Source organism: Nothobranchius furzeri, chromosome 3 (genome assembly GCF_043380555.1).
Source record: "Nothobranchius furzeri strain GRZ-AD chromosome 3, NfurGRZ-RIMD1, whole genome shotgun sequence".
NCBI classification, from domain to species: domain Eukaryota; kingdom Metazoa; phylum Chordata; class Actinopteri; order Cyprinodontiformes; family Nothobranchiidae; genus Nothobranchius; species Nothobranchius furzeri.
Genome location: NC_091743.1, coordinates 58925113 through 58948436, shown reverse-complemented (window position 1 = coordinate 58948436; position 23324 = coordinate 58925113). Strand labels below are relative to the sequence as shown.

At 40.8% G+C, this 23324-nt stretch overlaps 1 protein-coding gene across 3 annotated transcripts in view; it reads left to right on the top strand.

The window, feature by feature from the left end:
• asic1b (acid-sensing (proton-gated) ion channel 1b) overlaps positions 1–23324 on the top strand; it is a 279883-nt gene that overhangs the window by 207836 nt on the left and 48723 nt on the right. For 2 of the 3 annotated variants that reach the window (XM_015959216.3, XM_054751934.2), the window contains one exon: positions 20730–20880. In XM_015959216.3, the coding sequence (XP_015814702.1) occupies positions 20730–20880 (151 nt within the window). Of the gene's footprint in view, positions 1–11325; positions 12077–20729; positions 20881–23324 lie in introns of those variants that run through there. The other variant, XM_015959215.3, reaches the window with a different exon arrangement.

The window sequence follows — 23324 nt, the reverse complement described above, 5'->3', positions numbered from 1 at the left end:
GTTTATTAAACAAGTCGACCACTCCTTTAGCACCCTTTAATAAAATGATAAAGCATCCCGTCTCTCTCAAGTGTTTAGAAATGAATTGATAATTTCAGTTCAATGTTATTGATATGTACATGTACTTTTCATAATATTGTAAATTATGTTTAATAATGTTTTATTTGTACACACATTTTCAAAGATATGTTAACCTTCAATAGTGCTCTCCACTTATATTACTATAATAATAATAATAATAATCATCATAATAACAATAATAATATAGTAGTAGTAGTAGTAAAAGTTGGAGCACAATTTACTATGACAGACTTTAGTGATGAATCGGCTACAAACATTTCCATAAATATTCCAGGCTCATTGACAGCATGACACCAAATCCACGATTTGGCTTCACTACAGGAGCTGTTTCTCCTAATTACCATCTTCCACGTTGTTTTTACAGCAGACTGGCACTGACACAGTATCCCAATAATTTTTAAAGCTTAGCAGCTTTGACGCTATTGTAGACGTGACCTTTGTCACATACGTCCCTTACGGCAGATTATGTCCACAATTATCCTCCAAATTGTCTCACTATATCACTATCTGCTCTAGAGTCAGCCCCCTCCTGCAGCCGCTGGACCCTGACTGGTGCTGCATGCTTATGCTTTCTTTCCACAGCCTCCACTCTCCTTTTTTAAATTTTTGCCTGCTGCCTCATGGGGCGTCTTGGCGCCACACAACCCCTGTGGGGGAAAGAACAGACAGCTGCAGTCAAGAGATGCAAAGAAAACACAGAGATCACAGGACAGGATGGGAGACGTGTGGAGAAAAGAATGAAGGTGTGTGAGAGAGAACGGTGTGATAATGAAAACATAAAGGAAACAGAGAGGGGATGATAGAGTGATGGCAAAGCAAAGTGCACACAGGGAATAGATGCTAGGAGGCATGTTAAGAGGAAAGATGGTGACATCATTCTGCATACAGCTTAGAGATGTGCACATCAAGGTTCAAGCTGGCGTCCTTCATCTCATCTGAACCAAGAGTGACAGTTTGATTAAGGGCTGAATGCCTCTACACCCAAGTGTCCTTACAAACAAACATCATGCTTGCCATCAGCTCATTCTGTGCGTTTCCAGGGCTTTATTTACCCCTCATTACCCACACATTGTGTTTCTATTCATATTCATCCCCTCCCTCCATTTTTAGATAAATGAGAAATCCTCAGGAACATGGCTGGAAATCGTCTGGGTCCGGAGATGCAGTAACCGTCAGACTACTGTGGTAAAGCCAGATGAATATTCAGGAAAATATGTGGCTAGGTAGTTTTTTTCTGGAATTCAGAAATATTGTTGATGTTTATGTTGCACACAGTAATTTTTTTCATTCATTTATTTCTATTTTTATTTCACTATAGAAAAATGTCTTTATTGTTAGACACTGCACCTTTAAATTTTACAATTGTACCCTGAAGTAGATGGGTTTTCTTAGCCCGGTTAAGAGGGTTTGATGCATGTTAAAAGCCAATGAAAATGTTTAAAGGTGTAGTTCACTGACAATCATTTTTTAATGATTATTTCTGATTATAATCAGTCACTGAGTTTTTAATGCAGGCTGAACATGAAAATAGTCTCCTACATCTACAGGTGCTGGCCAGTAAATTAGAATATCATCAAAAGGTTGAAAATATTTCAGTAATTCCATTCAAAACGTGAAACTTGTACATTATATTCATGCAATGCACACAGACCAATGTATTTCCGATGTTTATTACGTTTAATTTTGATATTTATAGGTGACAACCAATGAAAACATCAAATCTGGTATCTCAGAAAATTAGAATATTCTAAAGGCCAATGAAAAAATGTTTGTTTCTCTAATGTTGGCCAACTGAAAAGAATGAACATGAAAAGAATGTGCATGTATAGCACTCAATACTTAGTCGGGGCTCCTTTTGCCTCAATAACTGCAGTAATGCGGCGTGGCATGGACTCGATCAGTCTGTGGCACTGCTCAGGTGTTATGAGAGCCCAGGTTGCTCTGATAGTCGTCTTCAGCTCCTCTGCATTGTTGGGTCTAGCGTATTGCATCCTCCGCTTCACAATACCCCATAGATTTTCTATGGGGTTAAGGTCAGGCGAGTTTGCTGGCCAATCAAGGACAGGGATACCATGGTCCTTGAACCAGGTGCTGGTGGTTTTGGCACTGTGTGCAGGTGCCAAGTCCTGTTGAAAGGTGAAGTCTGCATCCCCATAAAGTTGGTCAGCAGCAGGAAGCATGAAGTGCTTTAAAACTTCTTGGTAGACGGCTGCATTGACCCTGGACCTCAGGAAACAGAGTGGGCCAACACCGGCAGATGACATGGCACCCCACACCATCACTGACGGTGGAAACTTTACACTGGACCTCATGCAACGTGGATTCTGTGCTTCTCCGCTCTTCCTCCAGACTCTGGGTCCTTGATTTCCAAAGGAAATGCAGAACTTGCTTTCATCAGAAAACATAACTTTGGACCACTCAGCATCAGTCCAGTCCTTTTTGTCCTTGGCCCAGGCGAGACGCTTCTTGCGCTGTTTCTTGTTCAGGAGTGGCTTGACACACGGAATGCGACACCTGAATCCCATGTCTTTCATGAGTCTCCTCGTGGTGGTTCTTGAAGCGCTGACTCCAGCTGCAGTCCACTCTTTGTGGATCTCCCCCACATTTTTGAATGGGTTTGTCGTCACAATTCTCTGCAGGGTGCGGTTATCCCTAGAGCTTGTACACTTTTTTCTACCACATTTTTTCCGTCCCTTCGCCTGTCTGTTAATGTGCTTGGACACAGAGCTCTGCGAACAGCCAGCTTCTTTAGCAATCACCTTTTGTGTCTTGCCCTCCTTGTGCAAGGTGTCACTGATTGTCTTTTGGACAGCTGTTAAGTCAGAAGTCTTCCCCATGATTGTGGTGCCTTCAAAACAAGACTGAGGGACCTTTTAAAGGCCTTTGCAGGTGTTTTGAGTAAATCAGCTGATTAGAGTGGCAGCAGGTGTCTTCTATATTCAGCCTTTTCAGAATATTCTAATTTTTTGAGATACCAAATTTGGAGTTTTCATTAGTTGTCACTTATGAATATCAAATTTAAATGTAATGAACATTGGAAATACATTGGTCTGTGTGCATTGCATGAATATAATGTACAAGTTTCACGTTTTGAATGGAATTACTGAAATATTTTCAACCTTTTGATGATATTCTAATTTACTGGCCAGCACCTGTATCTCCTGCATTAGCGTCTGATTGAAAATAGATGGTGAAACTCTAGGATTTGAAAAGCCTGACAGATCTACATCACACTGTGAATTGGACTCACCCATTATGACTTACAACTGGGAGGGCTGTTGTTGGTTTAGCGTCCAGAATCAGCAGCAAATGTCTCTTTTCAACAGAAGCTTAACCAACTCGAACACACAGCTGAAGCTTCTCCAGACTTGTAATTCATGGAGATGAAGCATCCATTTCCGGTTAGTGGTAGAGCCGTGTTGCTTTTATCCAATCCGAGGCTAGATGTATAAATATCAGTAAATAAGAGTCCAAATCCTCCTGTTTGAAGCTGTGACATCACAGCCTTGGCCCTGCTGAGCCAGGTGTTTGTGGGCTTTATTGTGCCCAGAGTTTTACCTGCAAGGCTTTCATTCCTACTATTAAGCAAGTGATCTGCACCTTTAAAAGATGAAGAATAATTAGAGTTGTTTAAATCTTGATAGTTATGCTGGAGTTAATTGCCAATAAATATGAAAGTCATATGAGAAATCTACAGTAAGTTTTTTTTTCCACATCAGCACCTCCAAATCTGAGACCATGGTTCTCGACCGGAAAAGGGTGGCTTGCCACCTCCGGGTCGGGGGAGAGGTCCTACCTCAAGTGGAGGAGTTTAAGTATCTCGGGGTCTTGTTCACGAGTGAGGGTAGGAGGGATCGGGAGATCGACAGGCGGATTGGTTCAGCGTCTGCAGTGATGCGGACGCTGAGCCGATCTGTCGTGGGGAAGAGGGAGCTGAGCCAGAAAGCCAGGCTCTCGATTTACCGGTCGATCTACGTCCCAATCCTCACCAATGGTCATGAGCTTTGGGTAATGACCGAAAGAACGAGATCGCGGATACAAGCGGCCGAAATGAGTTTCCTCCGTAGGGTGGCCGGGCTCAGCCTTAGAGATAGGGTGAGGAGCTCGGACATTCGGGAGGGACTCGGAGTAGAACCGCTGCTCCTCCGGATCGAAAGGAGCCAGTTGAGGTGGTTTGGGCATCTGGTCAGGATGCCTCCTGGACGCCTCCCCGGGGAGGTGTTTCGGGCATGTCCTGCCGGCAGAAGACCCCCGGGTCGACCCAGGACACGTTGGAGAGGTTACATCTCCAATCTGGTCCGGGAACGCCTTTGGGTCCTGCCTGAGGAGCTGGTGGACAAGGCCGGGGAGAGGACGGCCTGGAGCTCCCTAATTGGGATGCTGCCCCCGCGACCCGGACCCGGATAAGCGGAGGAAGACGAAGACGAAGACGAAGTTTTTTTTTTAATCAAAGGGAAGTACTTCAATAAGGCATGTTATGCATAAGGAAATTACATGTAAGCAATTCTAAAATATTTGCGGTTTCTGGAAACAAAATAAATCTGGATGCCTGCAGTCCTTGTGTTGGTATTTGGTAAGTTCACACTTAAAGTGCATGGGAGTGTGCGTGCATTTGTGCACTGTTTGATATTACCATTCGAAAACATTTAAAAGTATAATGTGCCGGATTTTCTGTCTGTAAACTGCACACCGTCTGCTTTATCCTTCCTTGTTAAGCAAGTAATCTGCAGCTGTGTAAAAGTAGAAAGCACTTAAAAGGTTGTATTTGAAACACTACTGTGAAGAGGAAATGCATCATCTGTAAAAGTCATTCTATAGTAGAAAAACATTTTCTACCATCTGATCATACGAAAAGTTCCACAGTGGACCTTAGAGTTCTTTATCTGATAAAATCCATGAGTAAACTCGTTCATAGGTTTTCCACAAACACGTTGCTCATTCTCGTTTAACAGGCAGTTTATCTTAAGAAATTAGCCGCACAGAGTTGGGACATGATTAATAGTTCTCTGTGTTCAACTGTTTATTTTGATAGGGCACTCAGTTAGGCTGTGATTTATTACTTTATGCTGCCACTGTTCCCTCATTCTCAGACCATTTCAGCATTAAAAAAAATGTCTCAATGAATTATTTAAAGGAGATTGTGTCTTTTGTATTGTGTAGATTTTAAAACAGATGCAAAAAGATTTTTTTTTCATGCATAGGCCTACATTTTTATGCACTAAACCCCCATCTATACACTTGCAAAGAACATTTACCTGGTGTTGCCCACATCAGCTATATCATTGGCCTGTTGTTAAAGGTGTGTTCATTTAATCAATACATTTGCAGTGGTCTCTAGTAGGAATGAATGCCTTGTAAGTCGTACTCTGGGGAAGAAAAACACTGGCGCACCATTTCCAGAAACTAGCAGCGAACCACATAACAGCTGAGCTTCAGAAAACAGAAGTTGGAGTGTTATTTCCTGATATTTGGACATCTCCCCTCTGACTGAATAACAGCAATGTGACCCTACCACTGACTCAGTTTCCTCTGCAACATTGCTTATGCTAATATTTAGCTTCTGCTAGTTGAGATGTTCTCTGCTGTTTCCTGGACGTTAAACCAACAACAGTATTCCCCGTCGTGAGTCAAGATGGGTGAGTCCATGGATATTAAGTGACAGTGTGACGTAGATCTGTCAGGATTTTCAAATCTATTTTCTATCAGAAACTAAAGCAGGAGATAGACTATATCCATGTTCAGCCTGCATGAAAAGCTCAGTGACTCATTATAATCAGAAATAAGAAATTATTTTTCAGTGTTCCACACCTTTAATGTGATACAAATTAGGATACATTTATCACCAAACTAAATAGGGTCTTTGCATTAGGAGTCAGTGTATCAAAGTACCAGTATGAGCTGAGTACTAACCAAATGTAATCCTCTTTGATTTGCTGAAGTGACAGATCAGATAAAACTCCAAGAAATGTCCTTTTGTCTGTCTCTCTTCGTTTATCGTTACTTGGCTCTTCAACATCCATCACACCGTTGGCCTGGCTGATTGAAGCTGAGGTTTGCTCATTTAGATTAACTGTCAGGGCAGAAATCTGCCCTAAAAACACTGATGTGTAGATCATTCACATTAGCCCCTCGCGATCAAGCAGCTAACATTCTGGGATGTTTTATGAGATGTGATGGAAACTCACCACGTTATTTTTGCAGTGGAAACTGACATTTCTGGACAGGAAACAATCATGAAATTGCACAGTCTTGTGTTTGATTGTAGTGCTGCTGACAGACAAATTGACTGTTGCAACAGTTTGTATTAAGGTTTGTTAAATCACTGACATGACCCAGTAACTGTTTTCCCAGATTACAGTTTAACTGAATCATTTTTTTTCATAATTCATCAACCTTATGATAAAGGAACTAAAAGTCCTTTGAAGAATTGCAAAGACAAGCCATTCTCTTAATCTCCCAATGGAAAGTCATCTTTTAATAATTTTTCCAATGAAATTCTGCATTTTCTTCTATATAAATGAACCTTACTTTTATTTCTGTTCTTGTTATCTAATTGCTGTAAAGAAACAAAACTCTTTTCCTTTCTAGACACCAAACAATAGAACACGATATTCATTATTGTCACAGCTGCTTTGCTAATAATAGAGCAAAGATATGTGCCCAAGGTCCCCTAACAAATATCTGTGCTTGCTATTATAATAGGTTCATTAGTGAAACTCTTTAACTGTGGTTTTCAGAGCTGCATTCATTTGTTATTCTTGTTGCTACACTTGTTGTGGGACTGTGTTTGTCTGTCAGCTGAGTACATCATTATCCCTTCACCCAGACAGATTAGCTTGTTCTTCAGAGCCTCTCCTCCGATATGTCTTCCTCTAGATGAGGTGGTTGGGGGGGGGGGGGGGGGGGTAATGCCACAGGCGTCAGGATCCATCTCCGGTGAATTCTGATCCGTCACCCATCACAGATGCCTGTTACGAGCCAAACAAAACGACTTAACCTTTACAAGGCCATGTTTTTTTTTCTTTTTACAGCTATAACGCCATCTGTACATGGCCTCGTTGAGTCAAATACATCTTAATTTCCAGGTGTTACTGGTAACACATGCATGTGATGGCGTTGTCTGACTGAAACGCCAGGGAAGGTCGGTGGATGAGGAACCGGTCTCCGTGACGCATCCACTCATTCAAATATGAACAATAACCTCGATGGAAGACTTCATTATCCCTTAAGGCGTAGTTAGGAGAGCCGCGGCAGCTTAATGAATAGCAGCACGGAAAAGCAGAACCATTAACAGACAGACCCAGAAACTCTCCTGATTGGCTGATTTAATTAACCACTTTTACGTCGGTTTTCTCATGAACATAAATGTTAGGTATAATCTAGTTTTGCCTTATGCAACTATTATGTTTGCAGTCATTATTCCTGCTGGATGAGATAATAATAGCAAGGTTTGTGCCTCGGGGCCAGATCAGCATCATTTCAGCTTTTATTTGTTCCACTCTTTGTTTACTGTGCTTCGTTTTTATAAACCAAAAATACTCTAATGTAAGGTTATTATAAGCTTCTTGGGTTTTTCATTTAGTTAAATGTAATTTCAAAATGTACTTGATCATTTTGCTTATTTTACCACCATTTTTTTCTTACAAATAAAAGGGTAAAACATACCCTTAAAAAAGATTTGACTGGAGTATTAAAGCATTCATTTTCAAATGTACTTAAAAGTAAAACAAGTTAAAGTATTAAACTGAATATGCGTGCAGCCGGGGAGGAGGGGCAAAATGCGGATAAATATACTGTTACCTTTGGAACTGTGGTCCGGCCCAGATGAGGGAGTATGCAGCCAGTCTCCATCAGACCAGGGGTGGGATGTGGTGGGGGCAGACTACACCTAAATAAAAGTACTTTACATTTTTGTAGAATATGTAGTGGATTAAGTACAGATTATTGCTTTAAGACTTAGTCGAGTAAGAGTAAGAAGTAGGCATCAAGAAAATTAATTAAACAATTAGTGACAATTCCCGTGACTTCACTACTCAGGCGTGGCTCGTAGAAAATGTTTGAACTTGATCAGATAACCCATTCTAAAATCACATTTTTTAAATTTAGTATCACTAGATAATAAACAACGTCTTGTGTCAAACTGAGATGAAGTATGTTACAAATAGTTGTTTTTTGACTCTTTTTTATTGTATGTTTGCTGAAAATGCAATATTATTTGAAATGAGTATTACCAAACATGTACATATATGTAAATATTACTTATTCTTTTTTTTATTTTAGGGCAAAAAAATGCACGTGGCAAATGTGACATGTCTGTATCAGAAAATAGCATCACTTCAAGCTGACACAATGTTAAGGGTGTCAGCTCCATCTGTCCATCAACGCTGTCAAATAGTTGAAAACTATGTGAAAATGTGATATTTCTGTTGTCAGTTTGCAATTTTTAGATGGAGATGTTGGCCTGGTTGAACTAGTGAGGAATATTTTTATTTTTGGGGAGTGTGGGGGGGTCCACCTTTTGAATATGTCTTTAACTGAACAAACATTTTGGCTTTAGCTTTACTTCTATTTCTTTCTTTGTCTGTCTTGTCTGACTTTTCAGTCAGTACCTTCATGGATCTCTGTCAATTAACCGTGTTTGAGGAGAGTGGATCTATCCTTTAGAATATGGAGTGACAGGACATGAAATATCGATTTGCTAAGTGTTCCTTTTTCACACTATCTCTCTTTTCTTTCATTCATACAGTTTTCCCTCTAAGCTCTTTAACTTAGTCATGCAGTGAGCAGCAGGCAGAGTCATAAGCTAAAACGTAACTCATGGGAGCTCCTTATTCATGAAACTGATAACGACCAACCAAGCATGAACCACCACTTGACCCAAAAATAAATAAAAATGATTGCTTTTGCTGCTGCTTTGTCTCACTAATGTCTCTGTCAGAAAACCTGGAGCTGGATTCTCGCATTGGAGCCAAATCAGGACTCCACGGGCAGTGGTGCTCCAAAGTGGTGGCCACGGTCCCCTCTGGAAAATTGGTTTGTGAAAAGAAAGACTTGAATTCACAAGCTTCTCTAAAGCACACAACACACACTAGTTACCAAGAACATACCACAAAGATTAAAGCCCCATTAGTTGTCACACACATACTGGGAGAGCGGTGAGCTGCAGACACGGTTGCACTCGGGAACTATTTGGAGGTTTAACCCTGCAATCTAACCCATAATGAGTTTTAAGCAGGGATGCATTGTGTGTCATTTTGATGTCTTTGGTATGACCTAACCATGGATTTGAACCCATAGTCTCCCATTCTCAGGGCACATTCTTCTACCGCTAAACCACTGAGCAAAGTTAGCAAGCTAAGAGAAGAAGAGGATCTACAGTACAGCTTGGTGTCCTGGCTGTTTATCTTATCGCCTCCCCCAACCACAAGTCAGCAGGCTTGCTTTTAAAAGTGAGACTCGTCATCAGCTCACTCAAAGCAGCTGCGATGGGAGGAGCTCCTCTGCTGTGGCGCTGTCCCAGGTGCTGATATGAAAAGAGCATGAGGGAGAGCTGTCCGTGGTGCTGAATCAGGAGACTGCAGGGGTAATCCAACCACATAGGCGGTGGCCATAACACCTAAAAGCAACAATTATGTTAGGAGCAGCAAACATTTCAAACTGCTCACCCCCTCCACCTCCTCCAGGTCAGTAAATAGATGTCTGTGTGTGTTCAGACTCCTCCTGCAGTTCACAATGTCCTTTGTCTTCTCAATGTTTAATACCAAGTTATTGTTGTCACAGAGTGATGCCAGATGTTGCACCTCATTACTATAATATCTCGTTTGCATTGGTGATAGTTTAGAGCACTGTTGTGTCGTTGGCAAACATGACAATGAGGTTAGAGGGGAAAAAGGTGGAACAGTCATGAACAGAGAAGGGGACTCAACACACAACCCTAGGGAGCCCCAGTGTTGATGACAACAAAGGAGGAGCTGTAAAAATCCACTCCAACATGCTGTGTGCAATTTGTTAGGAAGTCCACGATAATGTTTAATGGGGTACTGCTGAGGCTTAGTGTGAAATGCAAACTGTACGAACGAACATTGTTCAAAACCCAACTGTAGTCCACAAAGAGAAGCTCTGCACGTGTGTTTTTATGCTCCAGATGTTCTAGTAGTGTGTGGAGCACAATAGGGAGGGTATCCTCCATTAAGCTTTAAAATTTTAAAACAATAAAATTTGAAATGTTAACTGAAATAACTGTGTGAAATTGTGTCTTTTTTCTTAGATATTTGAAATAAAAGTAACATTTCTCTATTATTTTTTAATGAAAAAAAATAATGAATGAGCAATAATGCACAGCTACTCCACCAGAGTGTGACCAGTTTGGTATGCCACCCCAGTGGTTTTCACAGGCCCCACTCTCTACAGGGTCTAATAAATAAATGTGAGTTTGGTTTGTTGGAATTCCGGGTGATGCTTCATAGGTAACTAACATGACTTACATTAACTTCCCAGCAGCTTGACCTTTCTGGTTTTCCTTCTGACATTACACATTTGACTGAAACTCATCAGTCAGTTCTTGAAAGTCATTCTTGGTGTGCATGTGAGCGTGGAAAAATGCATCAGAGAAAATCTGTCAGTTTGTTGGATTCAGATCTGCAACATGTGGCAGGGAAATTAAAATAAATTAGAATTTACAGCATTTGTGTACGTTTTAATTCTTGAGGGGGCTTGTTAGCGTGTGTGTGTGTGTGTGTGTGTGTGTGTGTGTGTGTGTGTGTGTGTGTGTGTGTGTGTGTGTGTGTGTGTGTGTCACCCACAGGTATTTCTGTGTGTGATGGGGTTGAAAAGAAAGATAAATGATCCGCATCTCCTGAGCCAAGAGCTTTTGTTCACCAAACAGCTCTAATGATATTCCAGAGAAGAAGTGCATGTCTGTCTGTGGAGAGAAGGACAGAAGGAACAGGTGGAGAGGAAAAAAATAGGAAAATGGGAATTCAGGACAAGAAAGGACGTGTGCGGAAATACAAGTGTGTGATTTCACTAAAATCCGTTACCTTTTTGGAAAATATTCACATTTTCACAGCGCAACTGCTTATAATTTAGATGAAACGATCCCCCTGACTCCTGTTGCTGCACATTAGCGCACTAAATCATTGTGACTAACTTCACTTCCCCCTCCCGGACACGCTGAGGGAGCGCTGCGCGGCTCACAAAATACTCCCCCATCAGCGCCTGGAGCTGCTTCTCGGTGCTGGAGAGGACCAGATAGGAGCTGTGCGCGCTTCAAAGTCTCTGAGAAGCAGCAGCCTCCCGAGCGCAAAGACGACTTTTGGAATTATTCACTCTGAACCACAGCGGCACCGATGTTGGAAGCGCGCACCAGCGTTCCCCCAAAATGTGCCAGTCCTCCGGATCCAAGCCGTACCCTGGATCCCTCGCTGAAGCCGGGAAGCTCTTCTTGAAACACACCACATTGCACGGCCTGAGGCACATCTTCCTCAGCGGTTCCTACCCCCGGAGAGTCGCGTGGATGCTGGCGTTCCTGGCGGCGCTGGCTCTGCTGTTCACCTGGTCCTCTAACAGAGTGCGCTACCTGCTCTCCTCGCCCGTGTACACCAAGGCGCACATGGTATACGCCAAGCGCCTCGTTTTCCCCACTGTAACCATCTGTAACCAGAACCTGCTGCTGCCACGGCGCATGAAGAAGACGGACATATTCAGCGCGGGGAGGTGGCTGGAACTGTTCGGGATGGACTGGCAGGTCTCCCCAGCTGCGAGAGACGCGCTCAACACTCTGCGTGGTGACGGCGGCGCCACCGAGAGCGCAGGGACTGAGCCACCCTGGACGTCGCTGTCTCGGATTTTGGACTTCAAACACTTTCTCCCTCCTCCTCGGGAGTCGCAACCATCCATGAGGCAGCTGCTGGACCGGCTGGGACATCAGCTGGAAGAGATGCTGCTGTACTGTCGGTATCAGGGGGAGCTGTGCGGGCCGCGTAATTTCAGCACCGTGAGTGTTCCCAAAGTTCTTTTTGAAATTCTGTTGCGCGTTGTTTCCCAACAGGCTGATGCAGTGTTGAGATGGAGCTCAGCAGCATAACTCACGAGCAGGCTCATTCCGTTTTGGAGATCATTTTATCACCCTCGGCGACGCACAGGCGCGTTCTGCACCTCACATAGTTTAAAATCTCTTATTGTGATGCTGTGTCCCATCATGCTGTGATTATACTGCGCTCATTAAAATAAAATTACTTTTCTTTAAATTACTGTTACAGTCAAAGGTGACATTTTATCCTTTATTTGTCAGGTTGCCAAAAGATGCTTTATAATTTGATCACCTGTTGTAGGAAAAGTGATGTTTCATTGGTGCTGATTGCAGAGTCCAGCGACCTTCTGTATTCTAAATGGTCCCTTCTCAGTCGTCCATCATTCCAGGATCAATCTCTGTACAGTTCCCTGCTCACAAGAGACCAATCTGCCTTTAATGAAGACTTTTGATTCATTTAGCGATGCCTTTGCAACATTCAGTGAAAGCATGATCGAGTGCAATTAGTTAGAATGTGGCCTCATTGATTGCACTTCATTATTGCTGGAACAATCCAAACGAGGAGAAATCTCCCCCTTATTCTGTGTGTGTTTGAAACTTGATGTTTGGAAATCCAGTTTCTCTGTCATTTACAGCAAACGTGACTAAATGACCATGTTGTGCTTCAGGCAGTCTGTGTGTCATCCGACCACAAAGATGAATCATGTTTTTGTGTTCTTTATTCCCTTCTGAATTTAAAAGAACCACATCTACAACCTGAAGGGATCCCAGGACATATCTCCTTGTCAAAGCAGTTTGGTTTGTGTTGTGCTGAGAATTTCAAGGAGTGACCATGCCACAGCAACCTATTTCAGAGATAAACACGATGCCAACGTCTGTGGTGTTGGGGATGTGTGGTCCTGCATAGATAATCGATGATTCCCTCTACGGCTTCCAGGCAGGCAAGACAAGCTGTCTGCATGAGTCAGGCCGCTGGAATCAGTCACACTTAGGAGGTGAGGTGTGGACGATGGCGAGCCTGTCCACTTACAATAAGTTTCAGGATCTATTGACTTATTTGCACAAGACCCCCAGTAGCAACACACACACCTTATGTTGGTGTCTCTCTGCAGCTCAGTTATGGTTCACCGGCTTCATCAACACGCGCTTTCCTCTATTTTATTGCTCTGTCCTTTTTTACCCTCCCCTTTCTTTAACCACACACATGCCTGAACCTCGCCAGGCGGCTCTCACTTTTTGCAGGTTGCAGACATCGGATTTGGGCAAGAAGTCAATCTAAGAACATCCCATCAGCCTCCTGCTCCACATTGACTGATAACTCTCCCCTCAGTATATTTTAAGCTTACTGGGAGGGCTACATACCATACCATACTACACCAACTTTATTTATAAAGCACATTTAAAAATGGCATGGCAGCCGACCAAAGTGCTGTACAGAATAAAAAGTAAAAACACAATATAAAACAATACACGGTCAACAATAAAATACACAACAAAGCAGATAATCACGGTCAATAAAAAGACACATAGTAAAATAATAAAAGTCAGGGATTTAAAAATGCCTGGTCGTAAAAGTGAGCCTTAAGTAGCGACTTGAACCGGAGGAGGGATGGTGCCAGCCTCACTGAAAGAGGAAGAGAATTCCATAAGAGCTTTCTGTGCATTCATCAATAACATGCAGAGACAAAAATCCATCCTAATTCTTCCCGCCACTGGCAACAACTTCTTTTATACGAACATGCAGATTTTTTGCTCTTTTTTTTGCCAAATTAACAAAATTGAAGAGAGTTGCTGATGCTGGTGGTGTTAATGTGTTGCTTTTTTACATGCAAAACTGTACGAATATATTAAAGAAGCTGTTTGCAAGCTGTGAACTGGTTGTGACAAAAGTGTCTTTACTCATCCAGCAAATACAGATGCATTAGCATTCATTTGGAGTCATGGCTGTGTTTATGCATGCACATTGTTCATTTTGCTTTCCCTTGTGTTTTGATCTTCTCCATTCGTGAGGTTTTTTTTTCTGCCTTTTGTCAGGTGCAGTTGTTGTTTTAGGAGGTTTTGCTGGGAACAGATGCCTGCTGTGTCTGGAAAGATGCTGATGTGAGCGATGGCAGCACACCAAAACAGTTTAGTTTTATGCAGTTAAACAAATGTGGCCTGTTTGTCTTAGTTAATGACATTTTCATGTTACTTCCTGCACCATTTACAACATCAATACTATGCTAACAGCAGCTGGTGTTTAACATGAATTGGTATTTAAATTACAGCACTTTTCAGCAACAATTCTTCGTTGCTTTTGTTTTTTGTCATTAAAAAGTCCCTGAACTCCCGATTCACAATTCAGCTTTATTAACTTTTTGCAGGTGTTCTGTTGAATCAGGTTATACATTAAATCTTGGTTTGGTGCTCTCATGAAAAATTCATGTAAACCTGCTGAATGAAACACCTGAATTACTTGCTAAATTGTTGGTTTGGAATAAACCATAAGGGAGTAGACATGGACAGTTTAACACAGCATAACCTTGAGCAAAACGGCACAGTTTAACTGCATATCAATATGAATTTCTTTTATTGATTTGCTTTTTTTCCATATCGTCCTGCCCTAGTTTCTCTAGTTGAAACATTTTCAAACAACAACTAAATCTTACTCGGGACTGTCGTACTCATTCATAGCTTTCTCAGCAGTACTTGTGGTTGTTAGAGAACAACTTTATTATTAAGTCGGCACATTTTGACCTTCGTCAAGGTCAGAATAAAACGTTCAGATTGAAGTGGTGTTGAGTTTTCTTTTACAACCTTATTTGTTTTCTTGAAAATAAGTTAATTTGTGCAATTAATTCTGCAGTTTCTCACTCTGAGGCGCCGGTGGCACAGGAGTTTAGTGCTCGCCCCGTAATCAGAAGGTTGCAGGTTCAAGCCGCGCTCAATCTGTCGCTGTTGTGTCCTTGGACAAGACACTTAACCCCCATTGTCTGCTGGTGTTGGTCAGAGGGACCGGTGGCGCCTATGTACATCAGACTTGCCTCTGTCAGTGTGCCCCAGGGCAGCTGTAGCTACAATGTAGCTCATCAACACCAGGGTGTGAATGTGTGTGTGAATGGGTGAATGGCTTATTGTGTTGTACAGCACCTTGGTTCCAGGACTCTCAAAGGTGCTATATCAAATACAGTCCATTTACCGTTCAATATCTATAGTGTAATTACAGTGTTTATAGTGTTTGTATTGTTTATTTGTCCTCATGGTGCCTATTAAGCTATTTTGAGCAATAATAATGATCGTTGTTGTTTAGTGAGATGGTAATTTTGGTTCAGCTTGTTGGTGGTCAAAATTAATTCACAAAATAGCTTCTAAACATTTCACGTTTAAATCTGAAGGGATTATTGTTTGTCACTTTATGTTCCCCCTGGTTATAAAAGCATACATGTACAGATCTCTCTGTTTGCACATTTAAACTACATCTGCTCTCTGCAGAGTCCTTTTGGAACTGATAAATGACATAATGTGCCTAGATAATTTTTTTTAACTCACATTAGACTCCATTTGGTAGCTTTCATAGCACTGGTCCTTGTGAGTGGATGAGTTTGATTGGTTGCCATGGAAATTGATGTCATCGAATGTTTTAACAGTCGTGAGCAGCTCTTGGAATTCTCTGCCATATTGAATCGCTTGAAAAGAAAAGATATTTCTTTTTTGATCAGCAATCAGACTTTGAGGTGGAATTTAGGCTGTTTCGGCATCTTTTATATGTTGTTCAAGACTAGCTTCTTGCACAAGAAAATCACAGAATAAGTAATTGACAGACGGTACGCTGCGACACTTTGAGAATACCAACAATTTTTTTTCTTTCAATCTGAGTACAATTCAAATACCTCTATTCATGCGTCTTACTTTATTGTTTGTTTACGCGCGGCACTGATCTTAAAATCAGTCGAGAAGACGGAAAGTGACTCCTTGGCAACTTTCAGGGAACAGCTTGTTCATCCTTGTCACATTGTCATGTGAAGAGTAGCCGAGAGCCATCTCAACAGACTCAGGCTGTCTGTCTGTGAATTATTTATCCAAGGGAAAGATTTCTTTTTTTTTTTTACACATGCAAGAACAAGAAAGAGCTAAGTCTTTCCCTGAATTTATTTTCTTCCTATTTCAGTTGAGCTACATTTAAAATATGTATTTCCTGTTTTAAATAGTTTTACATGATACCACAGTTTTTTTTTAAATGCAGAGGAAAGGCCTGGAGTTATCTTTTACAGAAACTGAAAGCATTGCAGTATTTATCGCTTTTAAAAGAATTGTTTAGGTTCAACAAATATGTGCTTCTAATTTCTAGCTAATTTATATAAACAATAATTTTAGCAACAACAACTTCCAAACCTTTCTGACCACTTTAACTATTTAATAAATGTTCTTTCTCTATTTTTTTACATGGATCTCTAAATGTTCATGTTTTCTGCGTAATCATCAGTGCTAAGTGCAGAGTGGAACGTGTCGGCATGTGTCTGCATTCTGCAGGTCTACAGCTGTGTATTATTGTGGAATTCACATGGGGAGGCGGGGTTTGATCATTTCCAAGCATCTTATTTTGCAGTCATTGACTCACAAAAATTACATAAAATATTACATCAAAATGGTGCCAATTGTAATATTTTATCATATATTGTGTCTAGCATTGATCTGGAAAGTGTAAAATAGTATGATACAGGCCCTTTAACATCCAGGAGAGAGCAGAGTGCGTCTCGACTAGCAGAAGCACAACTTTAGCATACAGTTTGGCAGAACTATTTCTGGCTCGTGTTAGTTGCAGAGATAAAACGTCAACATTGCAGAGCAAATGGAGTCAGTGGTCGAGTCACACTGTTGTGTAGCCAATCAGAGGTGAGATGTCCAAATATCAGGAGACAATATTAACACTCCAAACCCCCACACTCCTCTGTCTAATGTCTACTTGCTGAAACAAGAGCACCAGAGCTTTTTTTCCACATAAATCAACTCACAAGGCATTGGTTTGTACCAGAGGCCACTGCAAGTGTATGTAAACGTGAATACAAGCTTTAAAAGAAGAGAAAACCTCAGACAACAAACTGAGGATCCTGACTCCACAAGGTCAACACCTGCACCCACTGTTGCAGACAGCACAATCTCCTGGTTACCACAGCAACTCTGACTCCAGGCCACCTGTAGTCAATCACCACATTACAAACACATACACGCACACTACACTACACACACATACAGACAGATACAGTCCACTTTCTGCACAAACACACTGATTCAGACTCCTGTACACACATATGTGCCATCAGTTGCAACAATCTTGTTTTGTTGATGCTTATCTGCAAAATGCTTTTCTTCTTACAAGGGCCTCTGGCTTTGCTCAAGTGTATCTGCAGATGAAAGAAAATTCAGTTTTTTTGTGATTTTAATGACAAATTACCAGTGTTGGGGAGAATACTTTGTAAATGTATTTAGTTACAGAATACTGAACTTTAAAATTTATTTTGTAACTTATTCTGTTTGCTTAATCCTGGTACTGTATTCTAAATAGTTCTCCTAACAAACAGCATTTAAGTTTATTAAATGTCATAATATGTGTTGGTAGCTACTCCCACAGGAAAACTGAGGGCGTGTTAATGCTAAACATTACAAACTGACTGGGAAAAAATAAATAAAACAATTTAATTATTTTTGTTACTTTATTTATCTAAGTGTCAATTGACGATGCAATGGCGGTTTGCCCTGCTGACTGACATCCGTAGCGGTCCAATCACAGTCACCATAATCAGTGGAGAATACACAGGTATTTCAATGGTAATACGAAAGTAAATGTATTCTAAATACCGTGTTTAAGAACAGCAAAGGAATACAGTTCCTTGTTAATATTCTAAATACATAATAGCAGAAAATGCATTCAGTTACACCTCAACACTGCTTATTCCTGCAAAGATGTCACCCTACCAAATGTGTAGTGTTTTGGAAAGAGTGCTCTGCCTGTAAAGATATTAAAGGAAAGATTTTGTTTTCTGCAGATTTTATCTTTTATTTGTGGAACAAATGCATGTAGTGATATTAGACTACATGTTCTGCCTTTATATTCCAAGGAGAAATGACAAAATGATCTGATTACGAAAGAGCTCGCTTCGAGAGAGAAGATGGATTTCAGGGGCATTTTATTGATGTTTATATTCTGCACACAAGCCAGCATTGCAGACTCTGTATTTGACTCTGTTTTGCCACTTTTACACTTGAAAAGGTCACATGTTGTGCTGCGTTGGATCCTCAGGTGGGATTTTGTTGCTTTTCTCCAATTTGTCTTAAAGCTCCTGTACAGCCATTCCATGTGCTTCATCTGCTCTGTTCTACACTCTTCACTGAAAAGCATTCATATTATTGTTACATTTATTTTTATGAAACATAGCTGTGATTTTATTTTTCTTCCTTCTCTGTGCATCTGGTGTTGTGGCATTTGAGTCATGTAGCGCTAATGTCTGACTCATCATAAGTCAACCACGTAATAACCGCCCTCTTGTTCTTCACCGAGGTCCTCCTCACAATGCATCCTGAAGTAGGATGGCTTCGGCATTTCCTAACAGAAAAAGTGTTTGGTTTGTTAGCTGTGATTTAGTGTATTTAAAGCTGAACATTTTTTTAATAAGTTATGGATTTGAGATTAATAGAGAAACGGGAGATGTAAAGAAGGGCTTTCCTCATTTATTACATTCTTGCTTTTGTTGCATACTCTTGGCAAACTGCCCCTACTTCCTGTTACCATCTGAACAAGAATGTCAACATGTTGAAGGTTAATACTAAGTTAATTGGGAGCTAGGATGCTTTAATACAGAGCGCCAAATCACGTGACTCGATGGCAAAGGGGGGGGGGGGGGTATTGTTGATCTCTGCCTTGCTTTTTCATTTTGTGATGTTTATGATTTGATTAAGCTTCCATTAGTCTTTACCTAAAGGATGCAGACGTGTATTATGCAGCTCGAATTATTAGATCTGACTGCAACATGTTCATTAGACTCCATGTTGCATTTAGAAATGTGCTGTTTTGTTAAAAATGAGTAGAAATTATTTCTCAAGATGCTTTAAATTTAACTGGAAAAGTCGATATTCAGATGAAAAAAGTCAGTTTTTATTCATATGGTCTGTTATAGTGGATTTCTGTATGTAGGCTTTCTGTATGTAAAACATAAAGAAAGAAAAATCTAAAATCTAGATCTTTATTCTAATGAATGAAGACATACATAAACATGAACGCAAATCCTGGAAAAACAAAGACAGGGCCTCTATTTCTGGGCTTCCGTGTTATTTCTACTTGTCTGGGGTGAATTTCAAACTACATGCCAATTTCTTACTCAGAAAATTTGTGTATTCATTTTTTTTCCACTGTGAATGTTTTCTAACCTCAGCAATAGCATCTTTTATTTTATCAACATATTTTCCTCTATTAGGATGTGTTGGACATACATTTGGCCATCTGGCATATTTTCATAACTGCCCTCCTTTTCTAGAAATCGAGATTATATGCTAGTAGGACAATCTCCCTGGAAACATGAATTCAAGCATGGTAATTGGTAGTTAATGTGACTTTTATTTTTTTATTTTTTTATTCTTGTTATGGACATATCCCTTGTCTGAAATAAAGTTTGATTGATTGATTGATTTGCTAATTAATGTTTGTTTTGTTTGATTGTAAACCTTGTATTGGTTGATTTAAATTAAACGTCAACATCATAGTGTGTTTGTTACATTTTGAAGAGGATAGCAGAAAAATAGAACATTTAAAGGTCTGGAACACTGAAAAAACATGATTATTTCAGTGAGAAGGCTGTTGTTTTTCATCCAGGAAATAACAGAGAACATCTAAACTAGTAGAAACTAACTGTTGGCATTAGCACCTCCACCACACAGCAGAAGCTCCTCCAGACTTGTGTTATTTGTGGAGAATAAACATCCACATTGCAAAGCGTTTAGGGGCAGTGGAAGAGCAAATCAGAGGTGAAATGTTCGAATATCAGGAAACAGGACTCCAAATCCTGTCGTGTTCTGCCACTCTCCTCCAACTGAAGTCTCCATGATGGTTCAAGTGCTTCTGTGCTTTTTCCCCCTGAGAACAACTCGCAAGGCATTCTTTCTTACTAGAGACCATGGCAAATGTCCTAATTGCATGAGTGTTCCACACCTTCACAGAAGCCAGGGAGGTTTAGTGACATTTTTTCTGTTTCAAAATAGTTAAAAATGTTGTCATGTTTTTTTTCTTCATTTTGTCACAGAATGAGAAAGTAATTGGCTTATGCATGGTTTTATTCCCAGCCGTGATTCCTGTCTTGTGTGTAATTTGTCAGATGGAGGTTGTCCTCTGCTAACCAACAGTAACACCATGTTTACTGTAAACCACACGGGGCAGAACCAAGGGCCCGCTTAGTGAACAGAATTCCCGCCCTAACATCTCAGGGGTTAGTGATTGGCAGCAGATCCTGAGCAGGTTGCAGCAGTCGCTTTTTATTTAAACTCACTCACCTGAAAACACATTTTATTCCAGGGACAGAAACTGGGATCTCTGCTGAACAATTCTGACAAGTTGTCACTAAGACTGCTTTTTTTTGTGTGTGTGTTTCAGATATTTACACGCTACGGGAAGTGCTACACCTTTAATTCAGGCTTGGACGGACAGCCCCTGAAGGTGACGACGAAGGGTGGGATGGGCAACGGGCTGGAGCTGATGTTAGATATCCAGCAGGATGAATACCTGCCCGTGTGGGGAGAAACTGGTGAGCTCACACAATACATTTTTCATCTCAAGATTTTTTTTTCTGTTTTCCCTTCAGAGATGACTTGAGTTTAAAAGGGTTGTTTGGATTTTGATAAACAAATCACCAAAGCAGCCAGCTGTTTTAAAGAAATGAAAGCCATCCCTTGAATTCCCCTTCAATCCTCGAGACAGAAACTTGATCAGACCAGACGGCACCCACTGGGAACTCTTTTGATGTAATTGTGAAGCCTTAAATCCATTTACTGCAGTGAACGGGTGCACGCCGTAGACCAGACATGTCTAAACGAGTTTTTTTTTCATTTGCAGAGATTACAGCATGTTGCAAGAACGCAGTTTTCATTCAGAAATTGTGAATAAATCAGATAGACTGTGTCATTAACACTGCATCCCTATGATGTTGCTGATTAATCTCCATGGAGACTGATCAAATAAGGTTTGGTTTGATGTAACTGTATTACTTGTCAGTTAAGCTTTAACGCTCCATGAATAAAAAAATAAGAGTCGCAGAACAGTTGTGCAGAAACTGGATCGATGGCGACTAAAGGCTTTTCCATTCAGGGTCAAACCCCTCATCTGCAGAGTCTCCCAAAGCTACTTCAGGCGGCCCTGAATCTTTGATTTTAATGCAGCGGAAGATGTGGTGGTGTGTTCGTATCAATATTTTATAGGCTGAGAGAAATTAATGTCACAAAAAGACTGCACTTGGGGTCATTATCGAACAAAGGACACAGTTCAGAAAGCCACACTATTTCAGTACAAGCCACAACTACTCAATGCTCCTGTGATTTAATTATGTTAATATTAAACACCTCTTATTCAAGGTTATTAATCAACTAAGGGTGTTAACACAATGAGTAGGGAAAGGTTAAGATGTTGCAGATATGCTCATTATAAACACCATTAGTATTTATTTTGTTTTATAGCTACTTAGATTTTATAAATGATGAAACATTTGATATATTTGCCGTTTGTTAATTATAATTTTTGATATGCGATCGGTCATGCTGAACGTGAAAATGGTCTTCTACTCCTTTTTCCTGCTTTAGCCGCTGATAGAAAATAGACGGGAAAACATTCAGGTCAGAAAAAGCCTCTCACATTTATGTCACGCTGTAAATTAATTTACCCATCTTGGCTCACGAACGCAGAAGGCTGCATTGATTTTTGCTTCCAGGAGAGAGCAGAATGCGTTTTGGCTAGTAGACGCTAACTGTTAGCATTAGCAACTCCACAACATGGCCGAACTCCTTCAGGCTTATGGGCGGTGCCAGGCAGCAGCTTGAGGTTGCAACGGCAGGATTCGACTAAGTGAAAACAACTGTTGACAAACCAACACACACACACACACACGCTCTTCAGTCTGCACTACCAGATTATGGCAACCCCTTACACTCATTAAGCAGCTCAGTAAAGCAACTGCAGTTAAAGATTTCCAGCACTGCTCCTGTTGAGGCATGTGGGGATAAAACATCAAGGTTGCAAAGCAAACGGAGGCAGTGGAAGAGTTGGGTTTCTGTTAGCCAATCAGAGGCAAGAAGGCCGAATATCCTGAATGTTAACAAGTAAGACTCTAAATTCTGCCGTTTTTTTTGCTCACCTCTCCTCTAGCCAACTTGTACTTCCTGAAACAGAAACGCCAGAGCTTTTTTCCACAGAGAATGACTCACAAGGCATTCATTTTTACTAGAAACTACTGCTAATTAATAGAAAAAAATTAGTGAATGAGAGCTTTAATTAGATTGATTTTGATATAAAATTGGATGTGATTTCTTGCATTTTTATATTATCTGTTGGCCGGTGATTTAGTTCAATAAACATTTATTACCTCTAATCTGGCTTGATGCTTCAACCTAAATAATGAGCCACTTTAATCACCTTGAATTTCTCCTTTCACCAAGAAATCATGTTCTGTTTAGCATGTGCAGTATGTCTGTAATGTTCCACGTTGATGAATCATGAACCTCATTTCCTTTATCTTGGTGTGCATCCACATTTGCAAACACAAACTCCCCCGAATGCTAAATGTAGCCGAGCGCTGGAACGATCAGAGCAGAAGCTGCCAACAAGAGTCTGCTGCACAAGTCTGAGGCAGAATCAAGGTCAAAAGACAGGCTTTACTTGCAAAGGTTCAGTACACCGGGAGCCAGTCGGCACATTGGGCAAACCGCATTCGACAAGGAGACGGCTGGAGTACTCGTCATCAGGCGCAGATGGAAAAATGCTCTAGGAAAAGAGTTTGGAACTGCTGCAAATAACCTCAAGAAATTGCTGTACTTTGTTTATTTCATGCTATATTTAGTTATAAGAAGTGGGTTTTTATTATTTTAGTAGCAAAATATTCATTTTGTTTCTAACAAATGGAGATACCGGTTCAACACCACACAAGCTGCAGCTTTTTCTGGTATTTTCTGTTTTTTTCTGAAGAGCTGTTTGTTTGTTTGT